This window comes from Notechis scutatus, chromosome 1 (assembly GCF_049901735.1).
Source record: "Notechis scutatus isolate UNSWTSFEM ecotype Mainland chromosome 1, rNotScu1.2, whole genome shotgun sequence".
NCBI classification, from domain to species: Eukaryota; Metazoa; Chordata; class Lepidosauria; order Squamata; family Elapidae; genus Notechis; species Notechis scutatus.
Window position 1 is genome coordinate 308954003 of NC_142009.1, and position 19051 is coordinate 308973053.

A 19051-nucleotide genomic window follows, 5' to 3' on the forward strand; every position below is an offset into this window, starting at 1 on the left:
GCTTGGCATGCCTTCCGTTTTCAAGTGCAGGAAGATGCACTGTTTGCATGTGTTTTATTTTTTATTAAGATATATGCAGATTTGTGATTAGATAGAGCATTCAAGGAAATAAACAGTATTTCTAGATCACAAAGTCCATATTTTAAAATATTCTGATCAATAATGACTTCCTTCAAAATGGAAATATCTGCTTTGAATGATATGTGGTCTTTAGGGTTGAGTAAACCAGATTTAAATCATGTCAAATATAGCTGCAATTTAAACATCCATCATATTCTTACAAAACACTGCTAAATTTGAGATTCTTCTCTAAGAATATTAATCATATTTTATTGTTTTAACATGTTATCTTTGCCTGAAAAGTCATCTTTAAAATAATCCTAGCAGTTTGTGATATTGAAATAATTAATTGGATGGAAATTTAATATGATAAGGATTTTCAGCCTCTCTCTTTTGCATTCCCAACTCACTTTAATACCTCACTGAAGAGGTCAAAGGAGCTGATCTACTGGACGGCTTTCCGTTAGCTCCAAATTTCAGCTCCGCTTTTAGCTGAGCCATCATCAATCTGCCATTTGTTCCTAGAAAGGGACTGAAGGCAAGTAATTGCAATGGAAATAGATTTCAAATGCTTATTGGAATACAATATATGTTTCTATATTCTGAATAGAAGGTACAAAAATTGAAAATCTTTCAGAAAAGCCTCTTGATTAAGAATAGATGTTACATTCTTTTTTCAAAGAAGGACTTGTTATCCTTCCTAGGCAGTAATGCTTCAGGGTGTTTTATTATTCATTCTTACACTATATTCTTACAACATTTTTTGTTGTAGAAGTGGTCAAGGCAGTATTTTAAACAACAAATATTTTTTTAAATGTTACTTTAAAACTTTAAATATTTAACATGCAGTATTGCTCCTGTGCTGTGATAGTTTTGGAAAATCTATAAATAAGAATAAATGTGCTAACTTCACTCCATGTGTATAATTGTTGGGATCTTCCTCATGGACAATAGTTTTCTAATCTTCGGTAGTTTTCATTATTTTCTAATCATTTCCTTTCCCTCAAAAGTACTTTAACAATCAAAGCTTGGGAGAAAACACATATAAATGTATGTATTTATTTATTTTTAATCCCATCTTTATTATTTTTATAAATAACTCAAAACAGCGAGCATAAATTGTGGTTGTAAATTTATTATTATTTATGAAACTTGTATACCACCCATCTCGCTGAGGCAACTCTGGAGGGGTTCAGTTCTGATACTGAAAGTAAGTGTTTAGGTTGACTTTGTCATCAACGGTAACCTAAGCCTCAGTTAGAAGCCCCTGGTGCTTTACTGTTTAATTAAATACACACAGATTTGTCAGGCCTAAAATTTGCCCAGATTTTCATTACATGTTTAAGAAGAAAGCAGGCCAATCTCATTGGATCTTATTCATAAATTTGAGGTTGGTGTAAATTTAGAACAGTCACACTTTCCTCCTTGCAGTCTAGGTGGAAAACAGTTAATCGAAGGAACAAAAAAGAAGGAATTGATAAATAGTATTTATTCAAAGAAAGGTTGAGGCCGCAATACGAGTATTCCAACAGGTATCTTCAAATCTTATAGTATACTTCTGTTTGGGCAATTTATCATTGCAAAACTCTTGCCATTTCTTCTACTTTTTTAATGTAAAGGACTGGAGGCTTGCCTCTCTTGGGAAAGCTGGACGGTCTGCATCTGTTTATTGCTTTGCTTTTTTAACAGTATAATGAAGTATTGGAATATTGATGCATTTATTATGAGCACATTGGTATTGTTAATAGTATCCAAAAATCAAATTGCTCTACCTTGTTCTGGGTTTTTTTTAGGGTTTTTTTGGTCCCTTTTGACTTTGGCTGATGTGTTTTTTTAATGGAAATTCATTGGCTATAAAATCTATATATTCTCAATTATATTTGTTATATTCACAGGATGATTCTGATTCTTTCAGCATGTGAATACTAAGAGTTTTGCAATAGAAGACAAAGGACTGCCTAAAGGCTTTTATTTTCATCTTAAAGATATTCAATTTCCCCCTTCTCTGCTAAGTATATATACGGAGCAATTCACATAATTAGGTGACCTAGAAATACTGTTAATAAGTATTAACAAGCTTGAAACTGAAAACTGTTGAACTTCCTCCGCAACAGTTTCATCCAGGTTTTTCTCTCTCCATTTCTGTCCGACAGGCCTAGATGCCTTTTCTGACTCTAATACTGTCTCCTGCATGACGGGCGTACACCATCTTCAAGCTCTAACTTCTCTCCACTACTGACTGCTGTGTATTTAGCAATCCCTTAAGATCTTTGTCACAGCTATACTTCCTGTAAAAATGGCCACTTCTTCAGTGCTGGTGTCTCTCACATTTGGGACAGGGGATCCTCTTTCTCTTGTATATGTGTCGCTTTGCCAGATATGTAGTCTTCTAGAATGTAGTCTTAATAACCATTTGCTGTGTAACAGACGAGTTAACAAAACTAAGAATGAAAATTCATAAGTAAATGTTTCACTATAATGAAAGATAGTTTAAGCTATTACGCAAGAAATTAAAATAGCATGAAGGTTACTTTGACAAAGTAATTAGTTAAAAATAATTCAAACTGTAAGGTACATGCTTACATTGTATTTAGACTTATAACAGGGTTTAACATCAATATAGATGTCTTGACTTAATGCTTATTCAAAAGTAGCAGTGCTGTTTAGTATTCATGTGAAGATGCAATTATGCTTTTCTCTACTAATCTTGGTGATGGGTGACTTTGTGTATTTGTCTAATAAACTCAGTCCAACTGACGTCTGTCTCTGTCTTCTGCGTAGTACTTTCTTACCTTTTGTGTATGGAAAGATTTATTTTCTAAAAACAGCAAGGTATTAGTAACTTGAAATAAAGCATAAACAAGTTACTTAGAGAATAAAGTTAACAAAATATTTCACCATGTAAATTGGTCCTCTGGAAAATGTCACCAAATATATTATTGTAAAATTATGGCCTTGCATCTTAACTTTCTAGAAGTCTAGAGTGCAAGAACTTAAAATGTTTTGTGCTATCATATGCTTCTGTTCTTAATATGTTTGCTACGTATGAGCCAAATGAGATTGAGCCTCAATACATTTTTGCTCACTCGGCTGTTACTATAATGCTACTGCTTGGTGGTGGGCTTTTGTTGTATTCTTATTACTGCATCATGGTTTGCATAGAATGCAATAATGGGTTAGATGTCTGTGCTGCTAATAGAAATGTTGGCTATTGTGCAAGGAATTGCCTTTACCTATATACTGTTTTGATACAGGTCCATTTAATTTTATTGGAAATGAGCAATTAAGTGTTCAGATAATTAAATCATTTTATCTTATTAAAACTATCTACCAAAATTTGTTTCGTTGAAATGTATGAGAATTGTAATTCTTGGTTAACTTGTCATCATGGTTCAGTTAAAGTGATGCACCCCCGATAGATAATATATTGTGTACTTATTTTTAATCTGTTCATCTCAGAGCCATTATCACAGAAACTTAGAATTAAGGGTTCAAAGTGATCTTGGAGATTATCCACTCTATCTATTAAGAATAACTTTTTGTTAAATCTTGTTTATATACTTGCTTATAACTTCAGTGATACTTGCTTATAACTTCAATGACAGCAGAACATAACCAATTGGTGTTTATTCGTGATCACTAAACTCTGACAAAGGATGAATGATTCTGTGGTTTTAAACGTGGTCATTTTTTTCAGGATGGCACTGGATCATTAAAACGCAGTGGTTCCTTTAGCAAACTTCGTGCTTCAATTAGACGCAGCAGCGAGAAGCTGGTTAGAAAACTGAAGGGAGGAAGTTCACGAGAAAGTCCTGGGTAATTATTTTTAGATGTGTTGCAACACATGGGAATTGAATTATGCCTAAACCTATGCTGCTGTGTAATGGGTTTATCTGCTGTGCAAATACACCAGAGTTTAATCAGGAAGCTGTTCTCACAAAAATGCAGTACAGAGGATGATGTTGAAAGTTAGTCATAAATAGTTGTAAAAAGTTTGTAAACAGTATTATGGCTTTGTAAAAATTTTGACATTATATAAATGACTAGTTCAAGAATTGATTGCGCTGTCATCCTACATAGAATGACTAATGCACTTGGCTGGAATTTCAGCAGGTTCTCCTTAATAACAAATACGAGCCTTTTAATTTATTCTGAAAGTTATTAAGATTTAATTTAACATGAGAAATTAACCCATGTGTATAATATCTAATCAAACTAGTTTATTGAATCTGTACAGATCTGTTTAATTGGGACCTGTTTACATTTAATAAACATGTAAACATGAAACTTTTTTTAAATTCTCACATATTAATAAAACCTGTTCGTCTACTTTGTCTAGAATTCCTGCAAATAAACTATTGTTATATTAAAATGGACTGAAATTCTTTATCCAGTCCTTCTAATAAATAAAAGATATACTTGGTACCAATATCATCAGGGCTCCTTTTGAAATGTATGCTCATTCTTCCTTATGAATCTTATGGTTTGAATTTTTTTTCGTAAAAAGCATGAATAACTTTGTTATTCACTCCAAATATACAGAGATATGTTATCAGTCTGTCTGTCTGTCTCTCTCTCTCTACACACACACACACACACACACACACACAGAGAGAGAGAGAGAGAGAGAGAGAGAGAGAGAGAGTTGTTTCCAGGTCTAAGGAAATAAACTTTACAGATTTTATTACATGAAAGTATTATTAACTGTTAAAAGAAGTTATACGATGCCATTTCAGTAAAAACAATGAAGACAGTCTGGTTGGAAATATAGAAACCAATCTATTTCTACCTATGGTGCTTTGAAAAACAGGTAACAGTAATAAAGGAAATGAAAGTCTTTCTTTTAACAAGGAAAGCATCTAGATCAGATCTGATTGTTTTTTTGCTACAGTAAACATGGTTACTTCTGCTTGTGATTATCTTTTGACTTTGTCTGTAACCATCAAGGCCTTTATCCCATAATCTTTTCTAATCTGTCACTTTCCAGTTTGGAATATTTCCGTATTTAGGTTATTGATAAGGCAGTTAAACATTTTTGGGATACTTTTTCTCTGAACTACTAGATTTTCAGTCAATAAATAATAGCAAAATATTTCCAAAGCCATCTCCTTTCCTTAAAATATTCTTAAATGCACTTTTTGTTTCTTTCAAGAATATTTTTCTTTCTAAAACCAGCCTTTTCCCTTTGTCTGAGTAAAAAACAACTTAAAAATTTGTAAACATTTCACAGTTATTTTATATTGCTTTAAAATGTTGCATTAGCATAAGCTTTCATCAATTTTAAAGTTTGGTTTACAAATAAAATACTTAACTACTTTCATTGTTTTTCAAAGAGCAATCCACTTTGTTTTGAAAATATACATTCTATAAAATATTGTTAAATAACGGTATTATTTAAGTGCCCTTATTGAGATCTGCTATTTCTATTAATTTGAGATCCTTTTTTCTGATAAATCTATACAAGTGAAAAACCTATCAGTTTTGGAATAGTATTGGATATGGGGAGAAGGAAATAAATTAAGATTTATGTATTACTTTTATAAAGTTCTATACACAGTTTTGAAAGAGAATTACCTATATTTTTAAGAAATAAAAAGGAAGGTTTAACAACTAAATTATGCCTTTATAATATTTCAGAGCTTGTTGATTAAAAAAATTATTGGAGTTCAAATGCAATTTTATTTTTTTAATTTCTTACAATTGAAGTAATATCCTTCTAAATTCATAATTATTATTATTGGTACTTGTTTTATTTTTATTCTAATCCAAGCTACAGTATAGTATTTTCCCATCTTATTTATTCTAACTTTTCTTCCTTTTTTGGAATTCCTTCAGAAGAACTGCAGTGTTTCCCTCTTTTAAATAGAAAACATGTTTTTCCTTTTTGAACTATTGCTTTTATTTTTTTCGAGATGATTGTTTGCTTTCAAACTTTCCAATCTCTTCCCATTTGGTAAATCACAGTAGATGGGAGCATTCAACAAAACTTACCTGCTCTCAGAAAAGTTAAGGATGATCAAACTAGATAGTATTTGGATGGGAAATTATTAGGAAATCCCAGGAATGTAAATCATATAAAAAGATTGCTAAAATAAGAAAGAGGCAAATAATTTCTATACTGTGCCGAAAACAAAACATTACCCCCACAACCAAATCCTATCTGCATATGTCTAGATAATTACCAGAAGATCAGCTTTGAGGAAGTTTTTGCATTCAGAGAAAAATCTTCGGTAGCTACATTGTTTATTATCCAGTGTGAAACTTGGTAGTCTTACATTCTATGTTAATTAACTTTATTTTGGCACAATTAAGTTGGCACTGCAGGAGTTTTATTTTATAAAAAAATAAATTCTGATATTCAACTTGTCACTGTAGATAATTATATATCTTCTCTTCTATATTACTTTCATGTTCCTATATTACTTTCATGCTGCTGCATTTCCTTAAATATGATTATTATTCAATAAACAATTTGAAACATTATTTATATAAAGGGCCGTGATGATTTTAAGATTAAAAATAGCAAGTCTCAGAGCAGTATCACAAACTGTTTTTGACAGCCTATCTTAAGAGGCTTACACTCTTGGAAAACTGCTGTTGTGAATCATAAATCCATTGGTTCAAAACATGTATGACTTCTTGAATTCTGCTGCAAGTGGGAATTTGCCCAAATAGAAGAATAACAAGATTCCAATCTACTTTTATTTAATACAAACTGTTATATAGTTTAACTTCTAACTAATAGCTCATTTGAAGTGGTATCTGTCCATGATGATATTTATGTGTGATCAGTAAAACAATGGCCCGTAATGTCAATTTTTAGGGTTGGATTTGTTTTTTGTTTTTATAGAACAATCTACACCACTACCCACCTCCAACTTGGAACTTGGGGCCAATTGTTTATTGAACGTGCTTAAGGAAATCAAATGAACACTCAGCAGTAAATAATAGGTTTTTCTTTATTCAATTCTAACCTCCATTAGGCAGAATATGCTCAGATCAAATTGACTAGATTTAATTTTTTATTACAGACAAGATATAAACAGTGATTTCCCAGTGCAGTGCAAAGAAGTCACAGGCTGTGTATATCTGTTCTCTATAGCCACAAGTCAACATTCTAGGCTTCTTCTTCCCACCTCTCTAAATTAACTGGCAGGCCTCTTGATGCTAATGTCCTTCACTTCAATCTCAGCCCTTAGACACTCAGCCTTTACACAGCCCTGTCTTTAGTGGGCTATCTAGTGTTGATATTAGTTCAAATCGTCGGGATTTTTTTTCCTGTACCTTAATTGATTTGTACTCGAAGGAATGGTGCTGCAGGAATAATAGTATCATGACCTGGTTGCAGATTCTAATGCAACAGGAATTTTGAAACATGTGAAAACCAGATTTTGTCTTGTCAAAGATTTCCCATATAATGTACTGCTACTATTTATATTCCAAAACAATTAAATTTATATCACCCTGGGTATGAAGTCAATTTTTAAAAATTGACTAATGTTTTAGTGTCATCTGTGGATAATTTTCATTTAAAAACTCAGATGTTCATATCTGTGCTGTGTTAAACATTTTTAGATTAACAATACATGTTTTAACAGTATATATAAATAATATGTAAATATTGCATGACTTACTACTTTATGTTGATAACACCTGTTTTTTAATATGCATGCATTGAAGTACTTGGATATGCAGAAATATATTGTTATTGTTGGCACCAATACAGTGTAAATATTTCTTATTTTGTTTACAATAAATTTGCTTGAATTTCCAAGGCTTGTTATATTAATGGTGTGCATAGGTGAGAAAATTACACACACACACACACACACACACACACACACACACATATTTGTTTTCTTAAGTTTTCGTGGGTACTTACATGTATGGTATTCAGCTTTATTCGGGTATTTTCACATGTCCTGATAGTTGTGCTTTTAAAGTTGTAGCAACGTTTCAGCAGAATCTCATCTGCCATCATCAGGCTTCTGTATAGTGTTTGTCGAACACTATCCAGAAGCCTGATGATGGCAGATGAGATTCTGCAAACGTGCTACAGCTTCAAAAGCACAACTATAATGACGTGGAAAAAATGCCAACAAAGCTGAATACCATATATGTGTGTGTGTGTGTGTGTGTGTGTGTGTGTAGGTCTAGGTGTGTTCAGGTCTCTTCCCGTGTAAGATTAAGAGCATCTTGGCGACGTTTCGGCGAGGTCCCACTCGCCATCCTCAGGCTGGTGCTTTCAGCTGTGTTCATGGCGTGTGTCCGTTTGCTTGGTTTGGGGGTCAGGGTGTGTGGCAGCTGGTGATGCAGCCGTGGTCTGGTTTCTGGACGGTGGTTGTCTTTCGTCTATGGGATGGGTTTGGGTTTGAGTATGGTGAGGGAGAATGGTGGTGGTATCGTGTTGTTTTGGGTCTGGTGTTGGTTTTAGTGGCAGGGACTTGTTTGTTGATAAGGGCTAGTTTCCAGATGTCTGGTAGGTGGGAGGCATTGTCCTGTTTATTCATGTTATGATGGTGTTTCTCTATTTTGATGGCTTCCCTGATTATTCTCTTGTTGAAATGTTCAGTATTGGAGATTAATATATAGGGAGACGGCATCTCCGATCATGCTTTGCTCGCACAAGCACAAAGCCAAAAGCACCAGCCTGAGGATGGCGAGTGGGACCTCGCCGAAACGTTGCCAAGATACTCTTAATCTTACACGGGAAAAGACCCGAACACACCTAGACCTACATACTTGTACCCATGAAAATCTACACACACACACACACACACACACACACACACATTATTATTATTATTATTATTATTGCAGGTCTTGGCGTGTTCGGGTCTTTTCCCATGTAAGATTGAGAGTATCTTGGTGACGTTTCGACGAGGTCCCACTCGCCATCTTCAGGCTGGTGCTTTCGGCTTCATGCTTGTGCGAGCAAAGCGTGATTGGAGATGCCGTCTCCCTATATATTAATCTCCAATACTGAACACTTCAACAAGAGAATAATCAGGGAAGCCATCGAAATAGAGAAACACCCCCATAACATGAATAAACAGGACAATGCCTCCCGCCTACCAGACATCTGGAAACTAGCCCTTATCAACAAACAAGTCCCAGCCAGGAAAACCAACACCGGACCCAAAACAACACATGACACCACCACCATTCTCCCTCACCAGACTCAAACCCAAACCCATCCCATAGACGAAAGACAGCCACCGTCCAGAAACCAGACCACGGCTGCATCACCAGCTGCCACACACCCCGACCCCCAAACCAAGCAAACGGACACACGCCATGAACACAGCTGAAAGCACCAGCCTGAGGATGGCGAGTGGGACCTCGCCAAAACGTCGCCAAGATACTCTTAATCTTACACGGGAAAAGACCCGAACACGCCAAGACCTGCATACCTGTACCCGTGAAAATCTATATGTTGCTGGGACTGTCTTTTGGCTAAGCTGTGCCAAAAGATATGGTGTGCCTGTCTACTGATATACACTTGCTTCACTCACAACACAAATCTATAAGACCAAATAATTTCAGCCACCACAATATGACCTTTCCAGTGCAAGGAATAAACTATTGCAAATTTCCCATAAAAATCCCTTACCAAAATGACCAGTGTAAACTGACTGGGTAGTAATAGTCAGCTCCCTTATGTTTTTCATCCCCAAATATCCAAGTTTAATTAATCACCCAACTTTACTGTTTAGACCTTAAAGATTCATAAGAATCCCAGCTGGCAAATGTCTACAGTAATGCAAATGTTTGCTGTGCTGAGCACACCAAGAGTATAGAAAAATAGTAATTTGTATATTATGCTACTTGGTTTTAAATCTTTAAGGGTAAAACCTCTAAAATGTTAGAACCCCCTAAATTATTATAACTGTAGTTCTATGTAGGATAATCATTCAATAAATCTTGGAATATACCATGGAAATTCTACAAGGTTTTATCTGCATTGTTATAGCTAAATATGATTATAATAACATCCTCTGGGGCTGAAGAGTTGATTACCTTGTTTAATACAGTGAGGTTTGCTACCAAATCTCTGCAGATTGTGGATTTCAGTTGGCTAATGTTTAAATATTCAGGCAGAATTTTGGCAATGCCTCATATATATTATATTCTACAATCTGCAGTCCAGATCAGAAAAACTATCTCCAGAAAAGAGAATCTCTAAAAACCAATAATTTAAATTATTTAATTATTTAATTTAAATTAAAGCTATTAAGGGACAAGTCAAGATAGGCTATCATTTGTCCACTTAGTTACTAAGAATGAACTACATGTTCTTAACTAAGGATTTTTTTTAAAAAATGTAGATACCGGTAGTACTATATCTATCTTTAAAATAATGATTTAAAACAGTACGATACAGTGGGTTTTAGAAGTTCTATGGTGGGATTTTCCAGTTCAGAGCAAAAGAATTTAATTGCTAATAAAATGATACTTAAAATAATTTTAAATTTTATGACCTTTGTGATAAATATAGGAAAATGTGTGTATACTAAATTGTATTTCTTTCAGTCATAACGGTGTTATTAGTGTAGGAGTTATTTTCTTGTAATATATGTTTTGTGTATTCAGAGCTTTCCATTTTCAGCTCTTCTGATTGGTTTATCATTGCATGTTCACTGTCCAGCATGAAGCGTGCCAGTTCAATGAATATTCTTAACGTGGGTGGCAAAACAACTGAAGATCATTTTCAAGTAAGAAGACCTATAATATTCTTATGCAACTAGACGTTACTGGCAGGGCTTAAAATAGCTATAGGTAAAATGATGAATTTGGGCATATGAGAACCCAAACTCATACATGGAACTAAGTTTGATAGTGTTTCATTCCTAATTTTATGTCATAACACTGCGACAACCTATTTCAAAGCTTCTAGTATGTAGGCCCAACAACTTTATTTAAAATGGCCATCAACTTTTGCAGTTTTACCCTTTTATATACTGTTGACTGCTGCTAATTCATTGCTCTTTCTATTCTCTGAATATTTTAAGGCACAAATTCCAGTGTTGTCAATAGAAACAATAAGTCTTTCATACAGATAGCAAAAGAGGTGACAGAACCATGCAGTTCAGACTACACTCAGGTGTTGTGTAATTGAACATGTCTTCTTGGGTTGTGGATTTGCATTGCTTGCATCTGTCTACGTATGCTTTTTTGTAGGAAAAGAGAATAAGTCATAAATGTATGAATGAAGCTATCTGGAGACTGATAAAGATAATTGGCTATATGTGAAAAAAACACATATTATACTGTCTTTCCCATAATAGGCAAGCAGAGGTTAATAGAGTTGTGAGAGGTGTCTGTATGCTATTTATAAATAATTTCAGGTAGCAGACATTGTATTATTTTTATTGTCTTATATATGGACAATGTTATTCTGTAATGGCTTGTAGTATAAAGGCATTAGAAGTTACACATAAACTCACTGATATTCAAATCCCCCTTGCAGAAATATTATCCTTTTTATACTATTTTACTGTATCATGGTTTTTCAAAATCATCAAAATGCTTTTTCTGAACCATACTTGTCTTCCACCTTGATTATTAAGGGAAAGCAGACAAACTGTTATTGACTGCTTTATGTTCACATTTCCTGACGTTTGCAAGGTTACCTTCACTGTCCAGGCATTTTAAGTGACTATTGGAGTTTAGTGTCACACTGATTAGGATTAAAATATATCTGAACAACATCCAGCATACTGATGCATTTAAATGTCAATCTGCAGCACTTTGTCAGTTGTGTAAATTGGATCATTAGTCTAGAAGGCAATTAACAGTGGAAGGAATTCTGTGTGGCTTTTCCAATTTGCCAGCTTTTGCTAAAGCCAGAGGCTACTCACAGAGCTTGGTTTACTCTCTAGAGCAGGGGTGTCAAACTGGATTTCATTGAAGGCCACATCAGAGTTGTGTTTGACCTCGGGGGGCCAGGGTGAGTGTGGCCAGCTCAACATCACTCATGTCAGGGGCGCCTGTGGTGGCCCAAGCAGTCTGCCAGGGAAATGGGCTCCCGAGTTCTGTTTCTGGCTGTGACAGCCTCCTGCAACCCTCTGCCGGTGAAAACGGAACTCGTGAGGATTGCATAGCATTCTCCTGAGCTCCTTTTTTGCAGGCAAAGGCACCACAGGCTGGTCCTTTGCTATTTACAAGCCGGCCCTGCAGGTCAGATCCAAGCATCCCGTGGGCCTTGAGTTTGATACCCCTGCTCTAGAACAACTTTAATCTACCCCAAGGGGCGATAAATAAAAATAAATTGTGCCCCTGAGTAATTACAGGAAGATTTACACTTCAAAAATATTTTCAAACTCCAACCAATACTTTTTATAAAGATTGTTTTTCAAAGTTCAATTTCTATATAGTACTTGCTAATGAAAATAATTGAGTAGGCTACAATCTTCCATGGGGAAAAATGAGATCTCAAAATATTAACCCAGTCACATTTTAATAATGTCTGCATGAAGATTCTCTTTCACATGTCTTAATATTTGTCATGTTTGATTTAGTAGTCTTGTTTAAATGACTAGTGTTATGTTATGGCTGTTAACTAACCCTATAATTTCAACTAACATAGATGGCAATGTAGCGGATCTTTCAATATTAATGCATAACACCAGGAGAGTGAAAAACCTACACATGAGTAGTTCCAGTTGTCTGAAATATTCTTGCATTTATATAAAGCCCAAAATAAGATACCTAAAGCAAATAAGAATTTCAGTTTTAAAAATGGAACTATTTATAAATGGAATATAATAACATGAGTTAATAAAAGTAAAATAGTTGGAGGGATAAAGTCTTCAGTTTTTGAGGCGTTTGTCTTAATAAGGTTGTAAAGCTAAATATTTAATTAATGAGGCCACAGTAGCATCATAGGCACCCCTCCCTTTCCTTGAATCTGTACAGAAGTTTGATCAGATATGAAAAAGGTAAAATAGTCCTATTTTTATAATATAATATAAATATATGATATATGATGTGCATTTTATATTACAAATAATCATAGCTCTTAGCATTTTCAGGATGCAACATTGTATTTTTTCTTGTTTGCTGAAGTTGCTATATTTTCATGAGTTCTATATCCTGTGGCAGAACTTGTTATCAGTCAATGTTATCATACAAACCATAGAATTTAGGATTGTTAAAAACTTCCAAGATACCTTAAGTTCTGATAAAACAGGTTTGAAGATCTTTCATGCTCACATGCTATCTTAGAAACATATTTTTAATTGCTCACTTCCTAAAACAAGTACGATAAAAAAAATCTGATAGTACAATTGGCTACTTTGTGTAATAAAGAATGATTTGACTGAACACGTGTTCTTCAGATAACCACAGTTTGAGAACAGAAGCAACTACTTCCAGGTTTGTGCTTGTGGTGAAAAAAGGTACTTTAATTCGGAGCTTTTTGGATTCCTCTTTAAGGAACTGAATCAGGCACCGATAAAGATATGAAATGTTATTGTTGCATGTTGGAATAAAGCTTATGTAGATAACTGAAAGTGTGCTGAACAATCTTGAAATTCAGTTAAGATCCTAAAACTAATTTTAGGTAAACAGTACCAGTCTTTTGTTTTTTTTATTTTGGATTACCATGTATTTTGTTCATTTGGAGTTTGTATTTTTCAGTGACTGATTGCACAGTTTACAACTATATATAAACTCTTTTTGTTCTCTTTCCTATGCAGGGACGAACTAATTGTCTGACAGATTCAAGAGCTAAGAGTGTCAGTCACACTGATTTGGCCCACTGAGGTTCTGGAACAGATGCTAGCTAAAATATTCGTATGAATCATGAAGCACTGAGATTCAGAGGTTTTGGGGGTCCCCATTATGATCTTTTTAGCACTTTCTAGGTTAAAGACATAGGAGAATGGACTATTTCTAGGCTCTCTTAAAATAACTGGCATTTTAAAGAATCCTAGAGTTAGCAATTAGCTTCTTTCTGAAGCATGCTGAGTTTGTTGCATTGTTACTAGCAAATTGGAGTTTGTTACAGATAGCTGTATAGCAGTATTCATAAGCAGAGGAAAATATGTCCACAAAAAGGAACTGAAATACAAAAAATGCAAAAGCTTTCCTCAACATGCTGTTTTAAAACTGTTACAGGAGCATCCATTATTAACTATGTAAGCATCTGCTAGAATGAGATTTACGTTAAGTTCATTGCTGTAAGGAATAAGGACTTTGTACACATTATATATAGATTACAGATATGAAAATTGTCATGTAGCTTATGACATTCAGGTTTGAAATCAAGAAGGCACAATACTGGTTAATTGGAATGGAATAACTTGGACACCTCTTGAAAATGACAATAGCCAATTTATTGTGGCTTTCTTCAGTCTAAAAAATAAGGAAAGTGGTGCAATTTACTTTAACCTGGAAGAGAAAAGCAGAATAAGCTAAACCCATCAGGTTTTCAGTCTTCATTTCAATCCCACAGAACACTCCTTTTTTTCCTCAGTCCCGAATTGTAAGAACTTGTTTCCTCTTGAATCTGACTTCTATTTCAGTTTGGAGTGCAAAAGGGGAAAAATAAGTACTGTACTGTGAAGTTGTGGCTTGCAAGAGGAACTCGTAAGAAATTTGTCAGGATAAAAAAAAAAAGCCAATTAGTGGCAACTTTTTCAATCTTCCATTGGTTTATTTACCCTGTTTCTCCAACAATACGGCCTCCCCCAATAGGAAGTCCCAGCATGTTTTATAGGCATGAAATGAAATTAAGCCCCTCCCCCCAAATTAAGGCCTATATTAAAACATGCGAAATGGGGGGGGAATGGTGGGGGCTTGCCGTTAGGAAGTACTTTTGTTGCACACCCGGATATGGTGCTGCCTGCGTTGACCCCGATACGAAGTGCCCCGCCAACGCCGAAGTCAACATCCAAGCCGTCGCCACGTGCCCACCCAAAGATGCAAGGGGGGGGAGAATTAAGTCACCCCCGAAAAGACAGCCTAGCCATTTTTTCGGGGCTCAAAAAAAAATAAGACCCGGCCTTATTATATGAGTAACACGGTACTTGTTTGGATGATAAAGTCTTTCTCTTCTCAGGGGACTAGATAAGAAAGGATGTTTATCTGTTTCCATTTTGCAATACTATTATTTGCAAGCAGGAAGTAGGAAATGTGTCCAAGTCATGATTGTATGCCAAGAAAATTAAATCTCTGGCCACTAGGAATAACCGAGCTAAATTAATTTTGCTTACTTTCTTGCAGTACAATCAATATTAATGTGAACTGCAGAGGTTAAAGGCACTAAAAGGGGAATGTATTCTAGTTTTATAAAAATTACATGTAACAAGATTTGTGGTGAAGCTACATCAGTCTAGTCTTTAAATGAAAACTGAGGTCTGGTCAATGCTGCTGACTATATAGAGGTTTTGCATATCATTTGCATATCATTTGTAAATCTCAGTGAATTATACTTGCTGGTTCACAATGGAGTTGGTTATATTGTTCTTAACCATCTTCGTTAAATTCTAAAATTCTGAACTGACTTTGGAAAGCAAATATAAAGAAACCAAAAAAGCTGGTGTAAGATACAATGACTCTCCATTTTAAAGTTGTTGTATTTGGATCCCTGTCTGAAAATGCTGAAAATTACCATTGGTGGTATATTCTAATACAATTTCAGCCTGTTACTCAAAGTGGACTACAAATATGCCTTATTCAATATATTTTTGAGAATAAGAACATAAATTTTAAAGGTCTTTGGAATGAAGTGGTTAGGTTATTAAAATAATACTAGTCTCCCTTATTTTTAACAATTTTTCCATTTTTATTTTCTTAAGGAGAAAAAGATACATAAATAAAATGTTCTTCTGTATGGTAACATGGTTGTGAGTTACATTGTCCTTTGTGTTTAATAAACATTTTTTCAAATGAATATTCATATTTATCTTTATATTGTTATAAAATTACCTCTTGCATGCATACAGTTTAAATGAAAGTTGTAAATATATGCTGCCAAAAAGTTGAAGGGGGGCAGCCCTTTAATACCATCTTATTTTGATCTTATAACAAAGTATAGTAGTATGCTTAGAGGAATGAAGCACAACAGCCGACTCTTCATTTGGTGGGACTAAAATTTTGATCTGTCCAGTAGAATGTATGAATATTGTTACTTTATGTCCTCCAAAGGAGATGAAGTAAATTCTCAGAATTTTTGGGTCATCTAGACTTAAAATTCTGGAAATTATAGGAAAATCTACTTTTAGAAGATAAATCTAGTATGTTATGTATTATGAATAAGCAAATGACCTAAAATATTAATATTGTCTCATGGGAAATAAATATTTATGGCTAATCTGTATAACTCTGCTAAACTTGGTTCTTAGTATCTGACTATCCTGCCTTGCTTATTATGGATCTATCAGTGAATAAGAAATGAGAGAAAAAATTTACCTGATACTTTTCTTTGAAGCAGTTTACTCAGTTCATTTGATTAGAAAAGTAGATATACACAAACCTATGGCTGGGCCATGCTGTGCGATGGGTGGTTGTTATCACTCTACTGATATACTATTGAGGAAATTATGGCTATAGTATATCTTATCTTCTGCAATGTTACAGAAACAGTTACCATATATTTCCAGCTCATGATACAAACAGTTTAGCTTTTCACTAATTTAAGTGAGTATTGTAAAAACAATAAATCACCATTCATTTCATTAGAATCTTGTATTTGGTGCAAAAATAACTTTGGTTTGTGCATCTGTTGTACCCATTTGAAGAACTCACCAGCATGGGGGTTCTTCCTGAAGATTGCCATTTCTCACGACTCTGGGGTTTTTAACTAAAACAGCAGTGAATTGAGAGCTCAGTTGCAATATTAATCTATCTGATATCTGCACATTAGCTGTCTTGACAGCAACATTATTCAGATAGATTTTTTTCTCTTTAGTTTTTTCTTTAATTTTAAAATAGTATAAGTGATGGTGGTAATCTAAATTGCCTGTTACATTATATCTTTTCTTAGACAATATTGTTAACTAGTACCCAAGTCACAATTTGATTTGTCTTATAAAATAAATAAAAATACATTGCAATATTAAATGTAGTTTACCTAAGCTACATTTTTAATAGATGTTCCTATATCCATTTAGGATACTCAAGAATATAATTAGCCACTATACAAGTCTTTGAAAGAAACATTGGGGTTGGGCTACAAGACCACCAAGGTCCCTTCTAACTGTTATTCTGTTAACATGATGATCTAGAACACTTGCCTTGATTTAGTTATTCATAAATATATGAAAAATTGGCATTAGTAACATCTGGTTTCAAGAAAATGCTTCATGGAAAACAATTCAGATGACATTTACTGCAGATATCCCTCTTTGCAAGCAGGAATGCTTTTTAGGTTTAACAACATGTTAAATCAGCTGGCTAAAAGATGTTTTGCGTTAAACTAGTAATTCCACTGATTATGGAAAATTAAATATTTTTATTGTATATATTTCTGAAACAGGTTGTGTAGTGTTTTACTGAATTTGTTTACAATGTTGAAATACACCAATTTGTTAACAAGGTCAATTTTCCCACTGAACTCTGCTACTATGAAATCTGCTGAAGTACAAAATTCATACTTGTAACATAAATCCATGTAAAAAATATTTTGCCAGAACATATTTATATTTTGCTGAAATTATGAATATTCCCTTTTAAAAATATGAAACTTTATTTCATTATTGTATATCGCAATATTAAATGTTACTAAAATGAAAAAAATGTTACTTTTAAAAACACATTACTGTAATTCTTAATCAGTGTGTAATTATCAATGTGCAATTCTATGGCTTCAAATAGTAAATTAAATAGTTTTTGTACCCTGTATGTATGACTTATCGCAACTGGATGTAACTAATGGCATTTCATCTGTGCACTTTATGCATGGAAGCACTGATGGGGCTATTGTGTAATGGCAGGATATTCAGCTAAACTGCTGAAATGGAGGAATTCATGTACCCTTTTGAAACTCGCTTCAGAGCACTTAAGGATACCCTAATCGGAGAAAAAGCAACAAAGCAGCAGTTTAAAAAAGGAAATAAATTGTATAGGTAGTCCTCGACTTACAACAGTTCATTTAATGATAGTTCGAAGTTACAACGGCATTGTTTTTCACACAACTGTGGCAGCATCCCTATGGTCATGTGATCAAAATTCAGACTTTTGGCAACTGACTCACATTTATGATGGTTGTAGTGTCCCAGGGTCATGTGATTACCTTTTGCAACCTTCTGGCAAGCAAAGTCAATGGGGCAGCCGGATTAATTTAACAACCATGTTACTAACTTTTAACAACTGCAGTGATTCTCTTTAACAACAGTGGGAGGAAAGGGCATTAATGGGACAGCGTTCACTTAACAACTGTCTTGCTTAGCAACAGAAAATTTGGGCTCCATTGTGGTTGTAAGTTGAGGACTACCTGTAGTTCTAAATAGTATAATTTTAACACTGGAAAATACTAAAATGGAAATAGGCTAAATCAATCTTTTAGGATTTGATTCTCCATATTTTATTTTAAAAAATTGCATTTACTCTTTAAAACAGAACTGTTCTAATGAGGAATTTTATTCTTACATGAAGAAATCATGCATGATAATTTATCTGTAAAACTAAAAAATGGCTCTTTTAAAAGTCACAAAGTGTTTTTTTTAATTGGAAAAGCATATTTTCAATTTGCCACGACAATTCCCTTCATCTATTTGGATTCTTAAATGGATGTTAAAGCGAAAATATTTGCCTTAGGCTAAAGAAGCAGACTTTCTTCAGAAGTGTATAGCATGGTGTCTTTTGTTTTGTTTTAATCTGTTACAGAGTTATGAAGTATTCGTTTCATAAAGCTTTCTTGTTACTCTCAAAGTGTAAAAATAAAGAGTCAAACAGAGCTACATAAATGTGGTTTCTTTATTAAAGGGGCAGAAATGTTCTGTGCATGAAATGTTAACAGTTAGTCCTCAACACTGGTTGCTTAGCA

General features: G+C 34.2%; 1 protein-coding gene and 1 long non-coding RNA gene across 8 annotated transcripts in view; one reads left to right on the forward strand and one right to left on the reverse strand.

The window, feature by feature from the left end:
• The window catches only part of KLC1 (kinesin light chain 1), a 55648-nt gene extending 36687 nt beyond the window's left edge, over positions 1-18961 (forward strand). For 2 of the 7 annotated variants that reach the window (XM_026670084.2, XM_026670085.2), the window contains exons 14-16: positions 3758-3876; positions 10709-10775; positions 13761-18961. In XM_026670084.2, the coding sequence (XP_026525869.1) occupies positions 3758-3876; positions 10709-10775; positions 13761-13826 (252 nt within the window). In that variant the 3' untranslated portion in view covers positions 13827-18961. Of the gene's footprint in view, positions 1-2213; positions 2818-3757; positions 3877-6910; positions 7827-10708; positions 10776-13760 lie in introns of those variants that run through there. The other 5 variants (XM_026670086.2, XM_087952231.1, XM_087952232.1 and 2 more) reach the window with 3 other exon arrangements.
• LOC113413660 (uncharacterized) overlaps positions 1-19051 on the reverse strand; it is a 301334-nt gene that overhangs the window by 167915 nt on the left and 114368 nt on the right. The window lies entirely within an intron of this gene.